At 34.6% G+C, this 16,129-nt stretch overlaps 1 protein-coding gene across 2 annotated transcripts in view; it reads left to right on the top strand.

The window, feature by feature from the left end:
- Nucleotides 1-14,174, top strand: part of CSTF3 (cleavage stimulation factor subunit 3) — a 66,091-nt gene extending 51,917 nt beyond the window's left edge. For both annotated transcript variants that reach the window (XM_063093505.1, XM_063093506.1), the window contains 11 exons: nucleotides 1,298-1,407; nucleotides 1,830-1,946; nucleotides 2,217-2,291; nucleotides 3,718-3,861; nucleotides 4,207-4,309; nucleotides 7,930-7,999; nucleotides 9,314-9,509; nucleotides 11,904-12,057; nucleotides 12,750-12,844; nucleotides 12,988-13,048; nucleotides 13,531-14,174. In XM_063093505.1, the coding sequence (XP_062949575.1) occupies nucleotides 1,298-1,407; nucleotides 1,830-1,946; nucleotides 2,217-2,291; nucleotides 3,718-3,861; nucleotides 4,207-4,309; nucleotides 7,930-7,999; nucleotides 9,314-9,509; nucleotides 11,904-12,057; nucleotides 12,750-12,844; nucleotides 12,988-13,048; nucleotides 13,531-13,733 (1,328 nt within the window). In that variant the 3' untranslated portion in view covers nucleotides 13,734-14,174. The remainder of the gene's footprint in view (nucleotides 1-1,297; nucleotides 1,408-1,829; nucleotides 1,947-2,216; nucleotides 2,292-3,717; nucleotides 3,862-4,206; nucleotides 4,310-7,929; nucleotides 8,000-9,313; nucleotides 9,510-11,903; nucleotides 12,058-12,749; nucleotides 12,845-12,987; nucleotides 13,049-13,530) is intronic.
- Nucleotides 14,175-16,129: the final 1,955 nt, after the last annotated feature.

Genomic DNA, 16,129 nt, shown 5'->3' with positions numbered 1-16,129 from the left:
TGGCAGATTACTTAGACCTTGTGGAGGCTTGTTTTAGTTTTTCCCTTAATCTCAGAGTAAACCCCTTAGTCCTGGGACATAGTCTTTACTGCTAAAACATAATGGAAAGTCCAGGGTGTTTATTAGGTCATCAGACTAGATGGGACTCAAATTCCAAACTTGATCTCCCTGACAGTAGACAGCCAATGAGATATCTACTCAACTCCGTTAGCCTTCTAGTTTTACTTTCTGCTGGACTTTTTGTATTCTTTCCAGTGTATGTACATTTCAGGGATCAGCTAATGATTTTAGGACATTTATGCCCAGATTTTCAGGCTCTCACTTCCTCCTTTTGGGGATCCTCCCCCTAAATTTTCAGCTGCTCTCTTATCCCAGAACTCCATGTTACTTCAAGCCAGTAAGACTGCAGCATTTGACTTGAGTTCTAGCTACCCCAGAACACAAATATGTGTGTGCCCTTGAAGAAAAATGCCATATTAAATATGGACCTTACCCAGTGTGGTTCCCTTTTTTCAAGGGCTCACTCTCCTCTGATTTCTGCTTTTTGTTCATTCTCCAGTATCTTCAAAAAATACATACATACATACATACATACATATATATATATATATATATATTTTTTTTTTTTTTTAGTTCATAGTTTTTATTTTCAGGTAGGTTAGTTTGATACAAACTAGTCTGCCATAGCTGGACTGGAATTTGGAACTTTATTGAATTCCTCAGTCTTGCCTTGCTGTCTTCTTACCTGTGGGCCTTTGCAAATATTGTTCCCTTTGCCTACACCATTTTTGTTTCTACCCCTGTCCTCTCTCCACTCCACTTACTCTCTCACCTGACCAGCTTCTATCCCTTCTTCAGGTTTCGCTTTAGATGTCAGTTCCTTAGTGAAGCCTTTCTTGAATCCCTAAACTATGCTAAGTCTTGCTGCTGTAAGTTTCAAGAGAACACTATACTTTCCTTATCATAGTTCTTTTTATTTTGCCTTCTTCACATCTATACTCCCGGTATACTGCAGACTTCTTGAATATAGGAGGTCTTATTCACTTGTATACTCATAGTGTCTCTCACATTCCTACTATGTAGTTGTTGATCAATAAATATTAATTTAATAAATGAATAATAGATGGGGCTTGGGTGGATGTTGGTGGCAGAAGTCAGTAAAGCTATTTATTTCTAACTATCATTCATTATTGGGGACCCAATCTTAGCCTAATAATTTAGTTATGATGCTTACATTAATAGTTTAACAAATAATATTTATTTTAATTGAATGGTATTTGTGAATGTCTTCCTTTAGTTATGTTTGCTTATGAACAGTGCCTGCTTGTGCTGGGCCATCACCCTGATATTTGGTATGAAGCTGCCCAGTATCTTGAGCAGTCAAGTAAACTGCTTGCAGAGAAAGGGGTAAGTATTTTTTTTTTTTCTCCCCCTTTGGTCTTTTTGGTTTTGATACAGAATTATTTGCTGAAAAATATAACACTGAGTTTTGATAATAAAGTATAAGTGTTATATTTTAAACTTATGTTAATATGAGTCTGAGTGGCACTCATATGATTAGAATGCCTTAGTCAGAATTAAAATATAACGGCTGTTTTTTAGTGTATTAAGGTGACGAATCATTTAGAGTGCTTGCATGATTCTTCTGTAAGTTAAAACAATGGAAGAAGCCTTAGGAATTTTTTTAGAATCCAGAAATCCATATGTGTTTGTGTGTGCATGTGTTTTCTTAGATACATATACATACTGAAAATTAAGTAGATGCAGTTATTCTCTTTCAACTGTATTAAAAAATTATTGAGGATGAGCTTTCTCTTTTTTGCTCCTAGGATATGAATAATGCCAAATTATTTAGTGATGAAGCTGCTAATATATATGAAAGAGCCATAAGCACTTTATTGAAGAAGAATATGCTTCTTTATTTTGCATATGCAGATTATGAAGAGGTGAGTAAAAATGTTTAGAACTTTGTTGTAATTTGATGTTTTATTGCAGGACTGAATTTTTTTCTGGCTGCTTTTTTGCCAGGCATATTACTTTTGGTAGACAGAGATGATGCAAAATGAGCAATTGTTAGTTCTCATCTCATATTATATTTGTGCTCAAAGCAGGTGCCATTGTGTGTTGGGGTGAGTGTATCCTCTGGATTCCTTAGAGCTCTGATCTTGCTTATTTATGAGTATATATTTATGTTCACTTCTTATCTACCACCTTAGAGTCGCATGAAGTATGAAAAGGTTCACAGTATATATAACAGACTTCTGGCAATTGAGGATATTGACCCCACATTGGTGAGTAACTTTATAAATCTCTTTCTCACCTTTATAATCTTAAAGAAAAAAATTAAACTTATGAATAGTAACATTCACTATTTTTGTTGTATAGTTTTATGAATCTTGATAAATAACATTGGGACCACCATCACAATCAAGATATAAAACATTTCCATCGTCCCCCCAAATTTCCCTGGTGTGATCCCTTTGTCGATAACCCTTTCCTCTGCTCCAATCCCTGACAATTACTGATCTGTTTTCTGCTGTATTTTTTTTTAATTTTTAATGCAGCAAGATGAAATAGCTACAGAGGGGCTTTCCCTAACACTTTGCTTGTGATCATGGTTTGAAGCCACTTTATGCCACTTAATTGTTGCTTAATAAATATTTCTTTTTAAATAAATGAAGGCAGGAGAAACCAACATCCTGGGAAGAGGTTGGACATAAACTTGCTTTATCCTGAATCCTGATCTATAGTAGGAACTGTGTCAGCAGGAGGAGAAGGGGACAGGTCTGTGGGTGGGATTCTAGGCCCTCTGCCTCAAGTCAATTACAGCTACAATGCTTTTTTTGTTTGTTTATATTGAGATTCCTCTGCTATAGTTGCTTGCATTTATTCATCATTTTAAAATTCAATCAGCAAACATATCCAGCAAAAATATTGCTGGAGTCTCTGCATTGTGCTAGACTCCAGCAATGTAATGACAAACTGAATAAAATTGCTTTTCTTGAGGAACTCTTAGTTCATTTATTCATCCATCCATCACGATTGGACAACATAGTTTGACATTGTCAAAACGGGCAAACCAGAGCCCTACTAATAGTTCATTTATTCATTAAACAAATATTGCATACTCATCATGTGTTGAGCACTGTAGGTGCTGGGTGTAAAATGGCTCATAGATTATCAGTGAAGTTCCATTAGACGGTCTTTGGAAAATAGAGTAGTGGGGTTTTTTAATAAACCAAGAAAATGTGAAGTTAAACATATACTGTAAAATATACTTGTATTAAATTAAACCTTGAGTTTTCTAGATATTGGCATTCATTAATAGAATGTTTTCTAGTACTTTTGCGTTTTTCTTCCCTTAAAATTTAATTTGCATATTCTAGAATTAGATAGCAGTGATGACCAACCTTGTGAATATATTAAAAAGCCATTGAATTGTATACTTTAAAGATGAATTTTGTGATATGTGAATTATATCTCAATAAAAAACAAAACCAAAACAAATTAATTTGCATGACCTCTAATACCAGAAAAAATTAGTTTGTGGATTTAAATAGTGCGCTATCTATAATCCTTTCTAATTTCTTGGGTTATTTCAGATTACTTTCTTATATAGAAAACATATTAGTGTAGAAGTTAGGTGAGCTGGTATTGGATGCTACAAGAATTACGTTTTGCCTAAGTTATAGAATATGAATACTTTTTTTTGCATAGGTATATATCCAATATATGAAATTTGCAAGGAGAGCAGAAGGTATCAAATCTGGAAGAATGATATTTAAAAAAGCAAGAGAAGATACCAGAACCCGTCACCATGTCTATGTTACTGCAGCACTCATGGAGTATTACTGTAGTAAGGTAAATACTGAAATACAAATAAAATGTTTAAATAATTTCCTTCATCTAAGATACATTAATTAAAAGGTAGTCCTAGCTTCTGTAACTAAGGTTTAATTGCTCTATTACATAAAGGAAGTCTAAGTGTATCTGTGTAAAATTATATGGAGCATCATTCAAATCCCCAACTAATTTATGCCTTATTAAAAACCCCATATTTCTTAACCTTAAATCCCCTTGAACAGTTTTTAGCTCAGCAGTTTTTACTTAATATGATTTTAATTTTCATTTTAATTCTTATGTACCTTGTCATATGTAGGTGTTATAATTTAACATTCTTTTGAGTATCTTGCCTGACATTTCTAGGACAAATCTGTTGCCTTTAAGATCTTTGAGCTGGGACTAAAGAAATATGGAGACATTCCAGAATATGTCCTGGCCTATATTGACTATCTCTCCCATCTAAATGGTAAGTCGATTCTAAAATCTATAATGGTTACTGAAGGACTGTCCAGTTAGCTCAAATGGTTAGAGTGTGATGCTGATGACACCAAGGTCCGGGGTTCAACCCTTGAGCTAGCTGCCAAAAAAAAGTAACTCCTTACAATGGTTACTTAATATCAAATCATCTGAAATTATGTTGCTGGGTTTCTTCCTTCTGGAATATATAATTCTGATATCACACTGGAACCAGGCACTTGATAGGCACTCAAGAAATATCTGTTGCCTGTCAACCATGAATTTATATTTATTGAGTAATGGTAAATGCCTTTTGATTCTGCAGAATTGTCTTTAATCAGTAAAGTATGATCAGTACTAGGATAAAGCTGCGAAGTCAGAGTTAGGAGACAGCAAGTTGTTGATATTCATCTCTGATGACTCTGGGCAAATCATCTCCTGTTTCCTGGGAGGAAAACAGACCAAAAAATCCTCCAGCCAAGAAAACTCAAAGATGCCCAAGTAGTAAAGTAAAGTGCTTTGAGGTTACTGGGGAAGAGATTCAAAAAGAAACATCATGTTTATTAGCATCTTTACTTTTATTTCCCTATTTCATTGTAATAATAACAATAGCCATCCTTTATTGAGTTTCTACCATGTATCAGGCACTGTGCTAGTTAATTCATATATATATATATATATATATATATATATATATAATTAGCCTAGTTACCTTTAGTCCAATAAATGCATTTTCTTGACAAAAAAGATCTGGTATAAAAGTTGGTTTAAGAAAGAAATACACAATTATGTGCCATATCATAAGTATATGTTAATAATTTTAATACTTCAGAAGAAAATAGTATTTTATATACCCAAATAGTATAAAAGAATAAAACTTAAATATGATTTTGTATTTCAGCTTAGTGATTCTACACTGGAAAAAGATTTAACTCCAAAAAGTGAGATAGTGGGGCATTTAATTAATAAAAAATTTTTCTTGTATGAAATCAGTGTTCCTCACCAATCTCAAATTATTTTGCTTGATTTTATTTTAGAATAGTTGCTAGTATGTATATTTGTATTATTATTTTTAAAATGAGGATATCTGATGTTATTGTCTTCCAAATCAGTGTCTTAGATTGTTCATTCATTCATCTACTCATTCATCTATCTGTCCCATCACACATTTATTCATTACCTTTTGTTACTAGGGTCTGGGATTACAAAGGTAAACAGGACTCCATTCTTACCATCGAACATTCTCATGGGGGGAATCGGATGTGTAAATTTAATCGTATCATCATTTGATGCTTCATTGTTCTGAGGTTAGGTGTATAATCTTAAATTTCAATTTTCTCATCTGCAGAGTGGTCATGATAAGGATACCTTTCATAGGATTGTTGAGAGGATCAAATTAGTTTTTCCATGTTTGACATGTATGGAATGTGGTAAGCATTCCATAAATGTTAGCTCTTTATGATGATGGTGGTGATCATAAAAAAATGTGCTAAATAGAGTCCTACGTGAAGTACTTTGGAGGCACAGAGAAGAGAGTATAGTTTAAGTTCTAATGCTGTGCTGTGTAATTATTGTAGCCACAAGACTACTAGATATTGAGCACTTGAAATGTGGCTAGGCCAAAATGAAATCCGATGTATGTGTAAAAATATGAACCAGATTTCAAACGCTTAATACAAAAAAAAAAATGTAAAATATCTTAATAATTTTTCTTAATGATTACATGTTAAAATGATAATAATTTGGATATATTGGGTTAAATAAAAAATATTAAAATTTTCACCTGTTTTTACCCTTTTTAATATAGCTAGCAGAAATTTTACATTACATATGTGACTTGCTATATTTCTATTGAACAGCACTGTTCTAGAGGGTGTCTCAGTGAAGGGCACATGTGTTGGGTCTTGAAATATGAGTGATACCCAGGTAAAGAGGAAAAGGTGTTATTCCAGGCAGAGAACACAGCATGTAACAAGCAGGAAGAAAGTTGTGTGGAATGGTAAAAAGTGTGTCTGGAACAAAAGTTTGGGATAAAGCAAAAAGGATAAAATGCAAGATTTACTTAACATTTTTAAAGTACAGTGTGTTAAACTGCAAATAGAAGCCACTATTATTGTGCCATCTTCTTTGGTTAAATACATTTATTTGTATTTTTTTAATTTTTTTAAGACCAGTAAGGGGATCTTAACCCTTGGCTTGGTGTTGTCAGCACCATGCTCTCCCATCTGAGCTAACCGGCCATCCCTATATGGGATCTGAAGCCGTGGCCTTGGTGTTATCAGCACCACACTCTCCCAAATGAGCCACAGCCCCTGATTCAATACATTTACTCTCTTGGTTTTATTTTGAATATGGACATATAATAAACTGAATAGGTATCCTGAGGCAACAGAAACCAAACACTCTGCTGGATTTCTTTCTTTTTCTTTGTTTTTTAAAATTTATTTTCTATTAATTAATGCTTGATAAGTGTGTATATTTATGGGGTACAATGTAATATTTGGGTACATGTATACAGTGTGCAAATGATCATATCAGTAATTAGCATATCCATCATTCAAACATTTGTCATTTCTTTGTGTTGGGAATATTCAAACTCCTTTCTACTAGCTATTTGAAATTATACAATAAATTATTGTTAACTGTGTTAGCTGTAGGCTCCCTACAGTACTATAGAGTGCTAGACCTTACTCTTCCTATCTAGCTGCAATTTTGTATCCACTGACCACCCTTTCCCAGTCCCCCTCACCCCCATCCTTACCAGACTCTAGTCACCACTGTTGTACTTCTATGAGATCAACTTTTTAAGCTTCCACATATGAGTGAGAACATGGGTATTTCTCTCTGTGCCTAGATTTTTTTTTTTTTTTTTTTTTTCCCCTTCTGGCTGGCCATTACCAGGATGAACCTTGGACCTTGGTGTTATCAGTACCACGATTTATCCAACTGAGCTAACTTGCCAACCCCTCTTTGCCTGGCTTATTTCACTTAACATAATTTTCTCCAACCTCATCAATGTTGCCACAAATGGCAGATGACACAAATTCATTCTTTTTTATAGCTAGGGTAGTATTCCATTGTGCATATATACTACCACATTTTCTTTATCCAGTCATCCTGATGGACATTTAGGTTGGTTGCATATCTTGGCTATTATGAATAGAGCTGTGATTAAGGATTTTTTTTCTTTTTAACAACTTTTGACGTATAATTTATATACCATAAATGCACCCATTTTAATTGTACAATTCAGTGGTTGTTAGATTTACTGCTGGATTCTTAAATTTTAAAAGGTCTCTTAGAGTTTAGCAAGAAGTGTCATTTTCCCACTTTCAGCTACAGAGGACCTCCTAAGATTCTTAAAATTTAATCCACTTCTGCATCCATTCTTAATTCATTTATATATATATATATCAGTAGTCTGACCATTATAACATCAGTGTGTATGTAATTTTCATTATTTTTAAAAGGGAAATGGGATACCTGGTTCAAACTCCGCATTGTTATAAATTGTTTTACATTACAACTATTAAAATTTTTGTGAGGATTAAGTGAGATAATGTAAAAGCACATTGTTGAGCTGTAAAATTGAATCTTTTTTAATACTTAAAATCTTTTAAAATATCCTAGAGGACAACAATACCCGAGTTTTGTTTGAACGAGTCTTAACATCTGGAAGCCTTCCTCCTGAGAAGTCTGGGTAAGCCATGTGAAAACTTGTTGGTCAGCTTTAATACTTGAATTATGATCTGTGAGGTACATGTTTGCTTGAGTGTGAGTTTCAGGAGAAATTTTCCTTCTCTCTCAAGGCTTATTTTACATATTCACAATTCAAGGGTACTTCCAAAAGTGCGTGGAAAAATAGAATTGAAAGATAATATTAATCTCTCTATGAGCTTTTTGAAATTACCCTTGTAATTTCATACCTGTTTAAGATTAGTTTTTAATTTTCTGCATAGTGATTAGAATCGTTTGAGAAATGCCTTAGCAATTTATTATTAAATGTGTTAATATATCTTTCTATTTAATATATCCCTAAAAACTGATATGTTAGAGAAGAGTTCTGAAATTTTTAGCTCCCTTACTCCAAAGCAAAAACTCTTACATATTAGAAGTTTGTTTACGTATTATGTCTCTGATTTATGGTTTTGATTCTTATCAGTTCTTCCACAGGAATAACATGGTATAGTGGTACAGTGGAAATAGTAAGGCTTTTAAGTCTTGGGTTTAATTTCCAGCTCAGCCACCTAGACATAGGGCAAATTTCATAACTTTACCAAGCCTTACTTTCTTATTGAGTAATAATAATGTCTACTAGTGTAGGATTGTTGTGATAGTCCTGTACCTGGTATATACGAGGCATTCAATATATTACTTTAGTACAAAGGTTCTTGGTGAATTTAAGTATTTGGCTGTTTGAACAATGATAAGGCACCAGTTTGTCCCCAGTGATCCACATTAATGGGAAAAAAAAGAGCAATCATATTAGATTTTAGAATGTTTTTATTCATGTATCAGAGGAAGAATGTATTCTACATTGTAATTCATGCCACCAAACAAAATGGTGAAGCCACATTATTCAGGAGAAATTAGAAATCTGTCTAAGTTCCTTTTCCAACTGTTCCATCTAGAGTTTAACCTCTCTAAGGTAAAAATGTCTCTTATGTTGACCACAAAGAATAGGAAGGTATGCTAAATAAGCAAAAAGTCGAAAAGGGGACACAAATACTGAGGTTTTTAGGGTGAAGTTTTATATCTATAATTTACTCTCAAATACTTAAACAAAAAGAAGATGAAGCAAACATGGCAAAATATGAAAAATGATTAAATTCAGGTAAAGGTATATAGGTGTTCATTATACTAGTCTATTTTTCTGTAGTTTGGAAATATTTATAATAATAAGGAGCTCTCTGTAATTTAGGGGGACAAGGGGGAGCTTAAGCCTTTTTTATAAATGGACTCCCTGTCCAAAACCCAGAATAATTAAGTATTGATTATATTTACTTTCTTACAGAGAAATCTGGGCCCGATTTCTGGCTTTTGAAAGTAATATTGGTGATCTAGCTAGTATACTCAAAGTGGAGAAAAGACGGTTTACAGCATTCAAAGAAGAGTACGAAGGCAAAGAAACAGCTCTACTGGTAGATAGATACAAATTCATGGACTTATATCCTTGTTCTGCCAGTGAACTAAAAGCACTCGGTTATAAGGTACGTACTTAGATCAAGGTGTGTGTAGTGTCCTTTCTTTTCCAATGTTTTAGAATGGCTCATGGATAACCTTCACTCTAAAGGAAATTCTGAAATATAAATTAGTTTTACAATAGATTTGCAGAAAACAAGAAAAAAAAATCAGAGTTTTTCCTTGGGTTTATGAAACATTGGGTATCAAAAGTAGCTGAACAAAATGAGAAGTAAAATGAGATTTAATGAACGCTTTCATTCTGTCCCTCAAATTGTCAGTGCCTTATAGCTTATGTATGGTGGGCAGATGGAGGGGGCGTATAGGGAAGAAAACAAAATCTGTATATCATCTTATGTATTTTTTTTTTTCTGATAGTTTTTATTAAATTGATGAATGTGTTTTGACAGGTCTTAAACCAAATGTAGTTCCTGTTACATATTTTTTAAGATATATGAAGAAACATTATAGATTGTTAAGTCCATACAGTTTCTTAAGGGATCTGTATCCTTAAGACAGTGCACCTTCAATGGTCCTTGGGGGAATTAACTTATCTAGGAATGGAACTCTTGTGGTTACTGAGTAACAAGAAAATAAATCTGGTACCTAAACCTATTCAGGTCAGTGGGAAAGATTAATGTTTACACAGCCCTTGAAATAGCCATTGCTGAGAAAACCATTGTTAGATCATTTCTTGATCTTTCTATATCATTTGAACAAAGACCAAAATGGAAATCCAAGGGAAGCTATATGCACAAGAGTCCTCAAGCTGGTCCCTTTAAGCCAACCAGCATTAGGATGCTCCTGACCATCATTCTTATTTTCCTCACTGCCCTCTTCTGGCCTGGGGCTCACTCTGTGTCTGTCTGAACCAGATTAAAAGATTTGGAGAAAACTACTCATAATTGAGCTTCAGACATTTTTATTAATGGAAATCTTAGTTCTGTGATTCCTATTCTCAACCAAGGGATTACTGCTCAGGGATGAGCATTTTCTGCTTCTAGTTTAACTACTTTTTTTTTTTTTTTTTTTTTAAAGATGACCGGTAAGGGGATCTCAACCCTTGGCTTGGTGTTGTCAGCACCACGCTCAGCCAGTGAGCAAACCAGCCACCCCTATATAGGATCCGAACCCGTGGCCTTGGTGTTATCAGCACCGCACTCTACCGAGTGAGCCACGGGCCGGCCTAGTTTAACTACTTTTTAATGAAAAGCCAAAGACATATTAAGACTATTTTGTGAAATTTTTAGAAAAGTCTATTTCAACTTTCCAAAATAAAAATGTGATTCAAGTTAATGAAAATAAAGATCTTACTATTTCCAAATAGAACTACTTCATGAATATGAAATTTTCCATCTTTTATTTCTATTTCTACTCTTATTTGGGAAAGATTAATGTGCTTCTGCATGCGGTGGTGGGCAATGTGGCATGCATGTCCATGTGAGTGAGAGAGAAAGAGAGAAAAAGGCACTTCCTAATGTGCCCACTCATTTAGATTTGCCCATATAAAACCAGATGTCACCGACTATATTTGAGCAAATTTTGAAAAGGTGAAATGCTCTATATCTTTTGATGGTGGCAAAAGAGGCTTTTCTGGATCTAGTCAGGTGGAATGACTGGGCTGCCTATAGTAGAAGAGCTGCTCTGGAACAGGGTCTCTGTTAATAGGTGACAGTATTGCTTCCTTTGACATATCTTGGAGAGGATATGTCATATCTTTGACATATCTTGTTTCAGCCTTGGTGGCACACTGCCTGTATACTAAAGAGACAACTGAGGATGGGTTTGAGGTCAGAGAGGCCTGGGCTCCGAATTCTCTCTACTTCTTAGCTGCTGTGTGACCTGGGAAATATCAGAACCTCTTTGAGTTTCAGTCCCTTCTATAAAATGGAGATGTTGCTATTTGTCTCATCAAAGAGAATAAATGGCTAAAACTGCTTGACAAATAGTAGCTGCTCAATAAATGTTCCTTTCCCCCATAACATTGTAAATCCATTATGTCACTTAATCCAACTTCTTTACCTAAAGAAACTGATAGATGTTTAATTCTGATGGAAAAGAGGTTGTCAGATGAATATGTTAAATCTACTATTTCCTTCCTGTCTACTTGGTGCCCAGTCTTATGACTTTACCCACAAAAGCCAGTATCTATACTACAAGCATCCTACCTGGCAACACCAAATCTAGTGATTCTTAATTGAGGTTGGGATAAGGTTATAAAACACTGGGACTTCAGAGCCAAAAAGCTGTCCTTGTTGAGTATTTAACAATCTTTACTGTCATTAAAGTTCTTACTTATCCCTCTCCATTTTCTCTTTCTCTTTCCAGTTATTCACACTGTATCCTCAAGATTATAGAATTGCACAATTGTACTCTATAAGTCCCTTTTTCAAGTTTAGGACTCTTCTGTTCTGCATTTTCAGGATGTCTCCCGTGCTAAGCTAGCAGCTATAATTCCAGACCCAGTTGTAGCTCCTTCTATAGTGCCTGTTCTGAAAGATGAAGTGGATAGAAAACCAGAATACCCTAAACCAGACACTCAGCAGATGATTCCATTTCAGCCACGACATTTAGCACGTAAGCCATGACTTTAGATCCAGTACTGAGACCTCGGGTTGTTTGATTTAAATCCAAGGTGTGGGGGAAAGTAAAGCGGCCTTTCTGTTGTAGGTTAACGATTAGAATTAGAATCACTATGACAAGTTACTTGGCTGTAATCTTTGACATAGATGAACTAAGAATATCCTTTAAAAAAACAAAAAAAAACCCTCTGCAATGAAGATTCTAGTAACCCATTTTGGCAGTGATATTTAGTTTTCAGAAATGCTGCTATGTACAGATTACCTGAACAGTTGAAAACACTTCAGTGATGTTATCTGGTATACTGACTAATGGTTAGTAGCCCCTCTAAATCCTTTTTGAACAAGGTCCTCACGATTAAATATGTTGCCAAATAACTGACTTTAAATAAGATTGCTGAACAAATGACTTGTGCAGCTTAGAAACACAAAAAACTTCAGCCCGTGGGCTGCCTTACACAGTCACTTGTCTACTTTTCTGCCTCCCAGTGGCCATGGGTTGAGACTGCTTTCACTGTCTCACCCACTTCAGTTTGGTCAAGCTGGTAAAACACTGAAAGCATTTTAAATGTCCAAAACCAAGCAACATAGACATAGAACATCTTTATGTACAAATTACTTTTTCATTTTAGCTCTTACATGTACAGAAATTCTTCCATCCCATTTCATTCACTCTTCTTTCTCCCCCAGCTCCAGGCTTACACCCTGTCCCTGGTGGAGTGTTCCCGGTACCTCCTGCAGCTGTCGTTTTGATGAAACTTCTCCCTCCTCCTATCTGTTTCCAGGTTGGTTCACTATTTTCATGGTAGATACTGGCTCTGTGGGTTATAGTAATTGTGTGCTTTTTCTCTTATGTATAATGGGAGATACAAAGTACTGCTATTTTAACTTGTCAGATTTTTGAGGATTAAAATTTGTGTCAAAATAGGGTCCTTTTGTACAAGTGGACGAACTGATGGAAATTTTCCGAAGATGCAAGATACCAAATAGTAAGTAATGAAAGCTCCATTTCATAGTGTAATTCACATTGTTGTCTCCTAGGCAGGAGAGATTGTTATTCTTTGCCGCTGGGAAGTTTCCAAAACCAGCTAGCCAACCTGCAGAAGTACAATGAAACCCAGGAGTGACCTGAACCCTCTTTGGCAGAGAGAGGCTTGTTCACATTCTAATTCCACTAAGTAAAATGTCATAAAAGTTTATCTTTTCTATTTGTGTGAACATGCACTACCAGACTTGGCTTATGAAAATAATTTTATTAGTATTAACAGCAGCTTTTGTCTTTTCCTTTAATTTATTATCAATAGTACTATCCCATGCTTTGCTAATAATAGGCTATGAAATGAACTATAAAATATCCAAAGTAGAACTATATATTCTTTCACAGTAGCATAATTTTATTTTTTATTTTTTATTTTCATAGTAGCATAAGTTTAAACATCTTCCAATAGTCCTTTTTGTTTTGTTTCAATAGCTGTTGAGGAAGCTGTGAGAATCATTACCGGTGGGGCCCCGGAGCTGGCTGTAGAAGGAAATGGCCCGGTGGAAAGTAATGCAGTACTCACCAAGGCTGTCAAAAGGCCCAACGAGGACTCAGATGAAGATGAAGAAAAGGGAGCTGTTGTCCCCCCTGTTCATGACATTTACAGAGCACGGCAGCAGAAGCGAATTCGGTGAAGCCAGCTCAAAACCTGCCTCTGAAAGAAAACTCTTATCCAGAATTCCCTTTTTGCCTCTTAAGTCATATGTTTAAGAGACAATGCTTTGTTACAAGGTTCTTGAAAACAAAGTTGTATTGTCATTGGTGCCTCTATCAAATGGTTCTCAAGAAAAAATCAACCTGTGTGGATTTTAGAATATGGAACAGACCTATGCTCTAAGCAAAATTAGGTTTTCAAAAATATGAGAACAGTACAAAATGGCAGAACTACATTTTGTTCCCTCTTCAAGGGTGTCTTGTATGTGCCGCTTGAAGATTTGTGAGTTTTCAACAGTTTTATTTTAAAAACTGGATGGCTTATGATTGTAAAGCATTTTATCACATTTTCTGAAAAACAGTTGTTCTCAGTTTGCTTATGTAGAGTCCTGCCTTATTGTTTGTTTTTATTTATGGCAGAATGTATGGAATCTGTTTTGTAGTTTAAAATTTTAAAACAATCCTTTAAAAAATAAAAGGATCTGAAAAACATCATGCCTCCTTCTTCTTTCATTCAGATTTTATTTATAATACCTACTTATTTTATGTTATTCAGCCTATACCATTTAAAAATAAATGTCAACAATATAGGGAAAGGTGATCTTGTTCTTACTACATGTATACTCAAGCACATGTCCTTTCCTGTTTTGGTACTAAATGGAAACATTTTTAAGAGGCAAATTAAACATTTTAGAAAATCCTCAAATATGAATGTAGTTTCTCTCAGTTAAACCTGATGCAGGTTGAAATATTTTATTTTTCATCTCTTAAAAGCAATATAAGTATGGGAATTCCTTTAACCACCCACTGTCTTGTTCTCACAGATATATTTCAAAAAGTGTTCAGTGCTCAAGAACATTTTTGTCATGAGCTAAACATAGATATCATAAAAGAAAATTACAGCCAATTAACCGAATTCTAATTACAGTGAGGAAAAACTTGTCATGCAAAATAAATCCAAAGAATAGGGTTTGCTCTTGGGTACCTCCTGTTAACTCCTTTTGGTAACTCCTGTTAACTCTATATGAAAAACTATCATATAGAAAATTGGTTGAGCCTAAAGGGTTGTGATTCAGAATGAAAACTAAGAATCAGGAAGGTTAAAAAAGAGAGGGGAGGAAAAAGTATTATAAAGAAACTCTATCACATACTGGGAACACAATTTAGACAATTTAGAATTTGAATTCAGATGTGATTAAATAATAATATTTAAAAATCAGCTTCGAATTTTACATAAAACTCTTAACTTGTAAGGTAAAAAAGGATATCTTGAATCATTTTCCCAAATTTACATGTAGTGAGGGTATATATAAGTTGGTCACAAGCATGTTTAGTCTCCTTTATTTTCCCATTAAAGCTATAATTGCCTCAAAGTCAGCTGCCTCTAATTTAGATTTTGTTATCCTCTCAAGTATCACTTTTAAGCTGTGTGGTTTTTTTTATATCTTGTTTATCAACAAAACAATCTTAAAGGTACAAGTAGTAGTGTATGGCATAGGCTTTAAAATATAAGATGTAGACTCTTTCCTGAAATGCCATGTTTGATGGATAGTGTTTTAAAGAAGACAAAAACAGTCTCAAATACCTGTATGTGGTCTGTAATAGTATTCCTGTAGACTGTAAAACAAAGCTTCGTGAACATGCATGAAAAATGATTTTTCTTTTAGCATTGTAATGAAGAGAAAACATTACCCCCCCACACCTGGTGAAAAGTGCCACTAAACACTGTTAAGGCCATTATGTACAGTATCACCTTAGCATCTGTGGGGGATTGGTTCCAGGACCTCCCACAGGTACCAAAATCCTCAGATGCTCAAGTCCCTGACATCAAATGGTGTAGCATTTGTGTATAACATATGCAGATCTTCCCATACACTACAAATCATCTCTATATTACTTATAATACCTAATACAATGTAAATGCTATGTAAACTGTTGTTATACTGTATTTAGGGAGTAGTGACAAGAAAAAAAAAAACCTGTACATGTTCAGTACAGATGAATTTTTTTTTTCTGAATATTTCTGACCAACCATTGGTTGAATCCACAATATGGAACCCATGCATATAGAAGGCTGACTATGTATTATAATTGTTCCTACTGCATTTATTTCTAAGATTTTTGTCCTAGACATGATCTGATCTTTAAACATAAAAAGGGTTATTTCTTAATAGACACAGAAAAAGCATTTGATAAAATCCAACACCCCTTCATGATAAAAACCCTCAACAAATTAGGTATAGAAGGAACGTACCTCAACACAATAAGGCCTATACAACAAACCCACATCCAATATCATGCTGAATGGACAAAAATCAGAGGCTTTCCTCTAAGATCTGGAACTAGACAAGGATGCTTACATTCCCCACTCTTATTC

This window comes from Cynocephalus volans, chromosome 4, assembly GCF_027409185.1.
Source record: "Cynocephalus volans isolate mCynVol1 chromosome 4, mCynVol1.pri, whole genome shotgun sequence".
Taxonomy (NCBI): domain Eukaryota; kingdom Metazoa; phylum Chordata; class Mammalia; order Dermoptera; family Cynocephalidae; genus Cynocephalus; species Cynocephalus volans.
The sequence above is the reverse complement of the archived record's forward strand: the minus strand, read 5'-3'. Positions and strand labels throughout refer to the sequence as shown.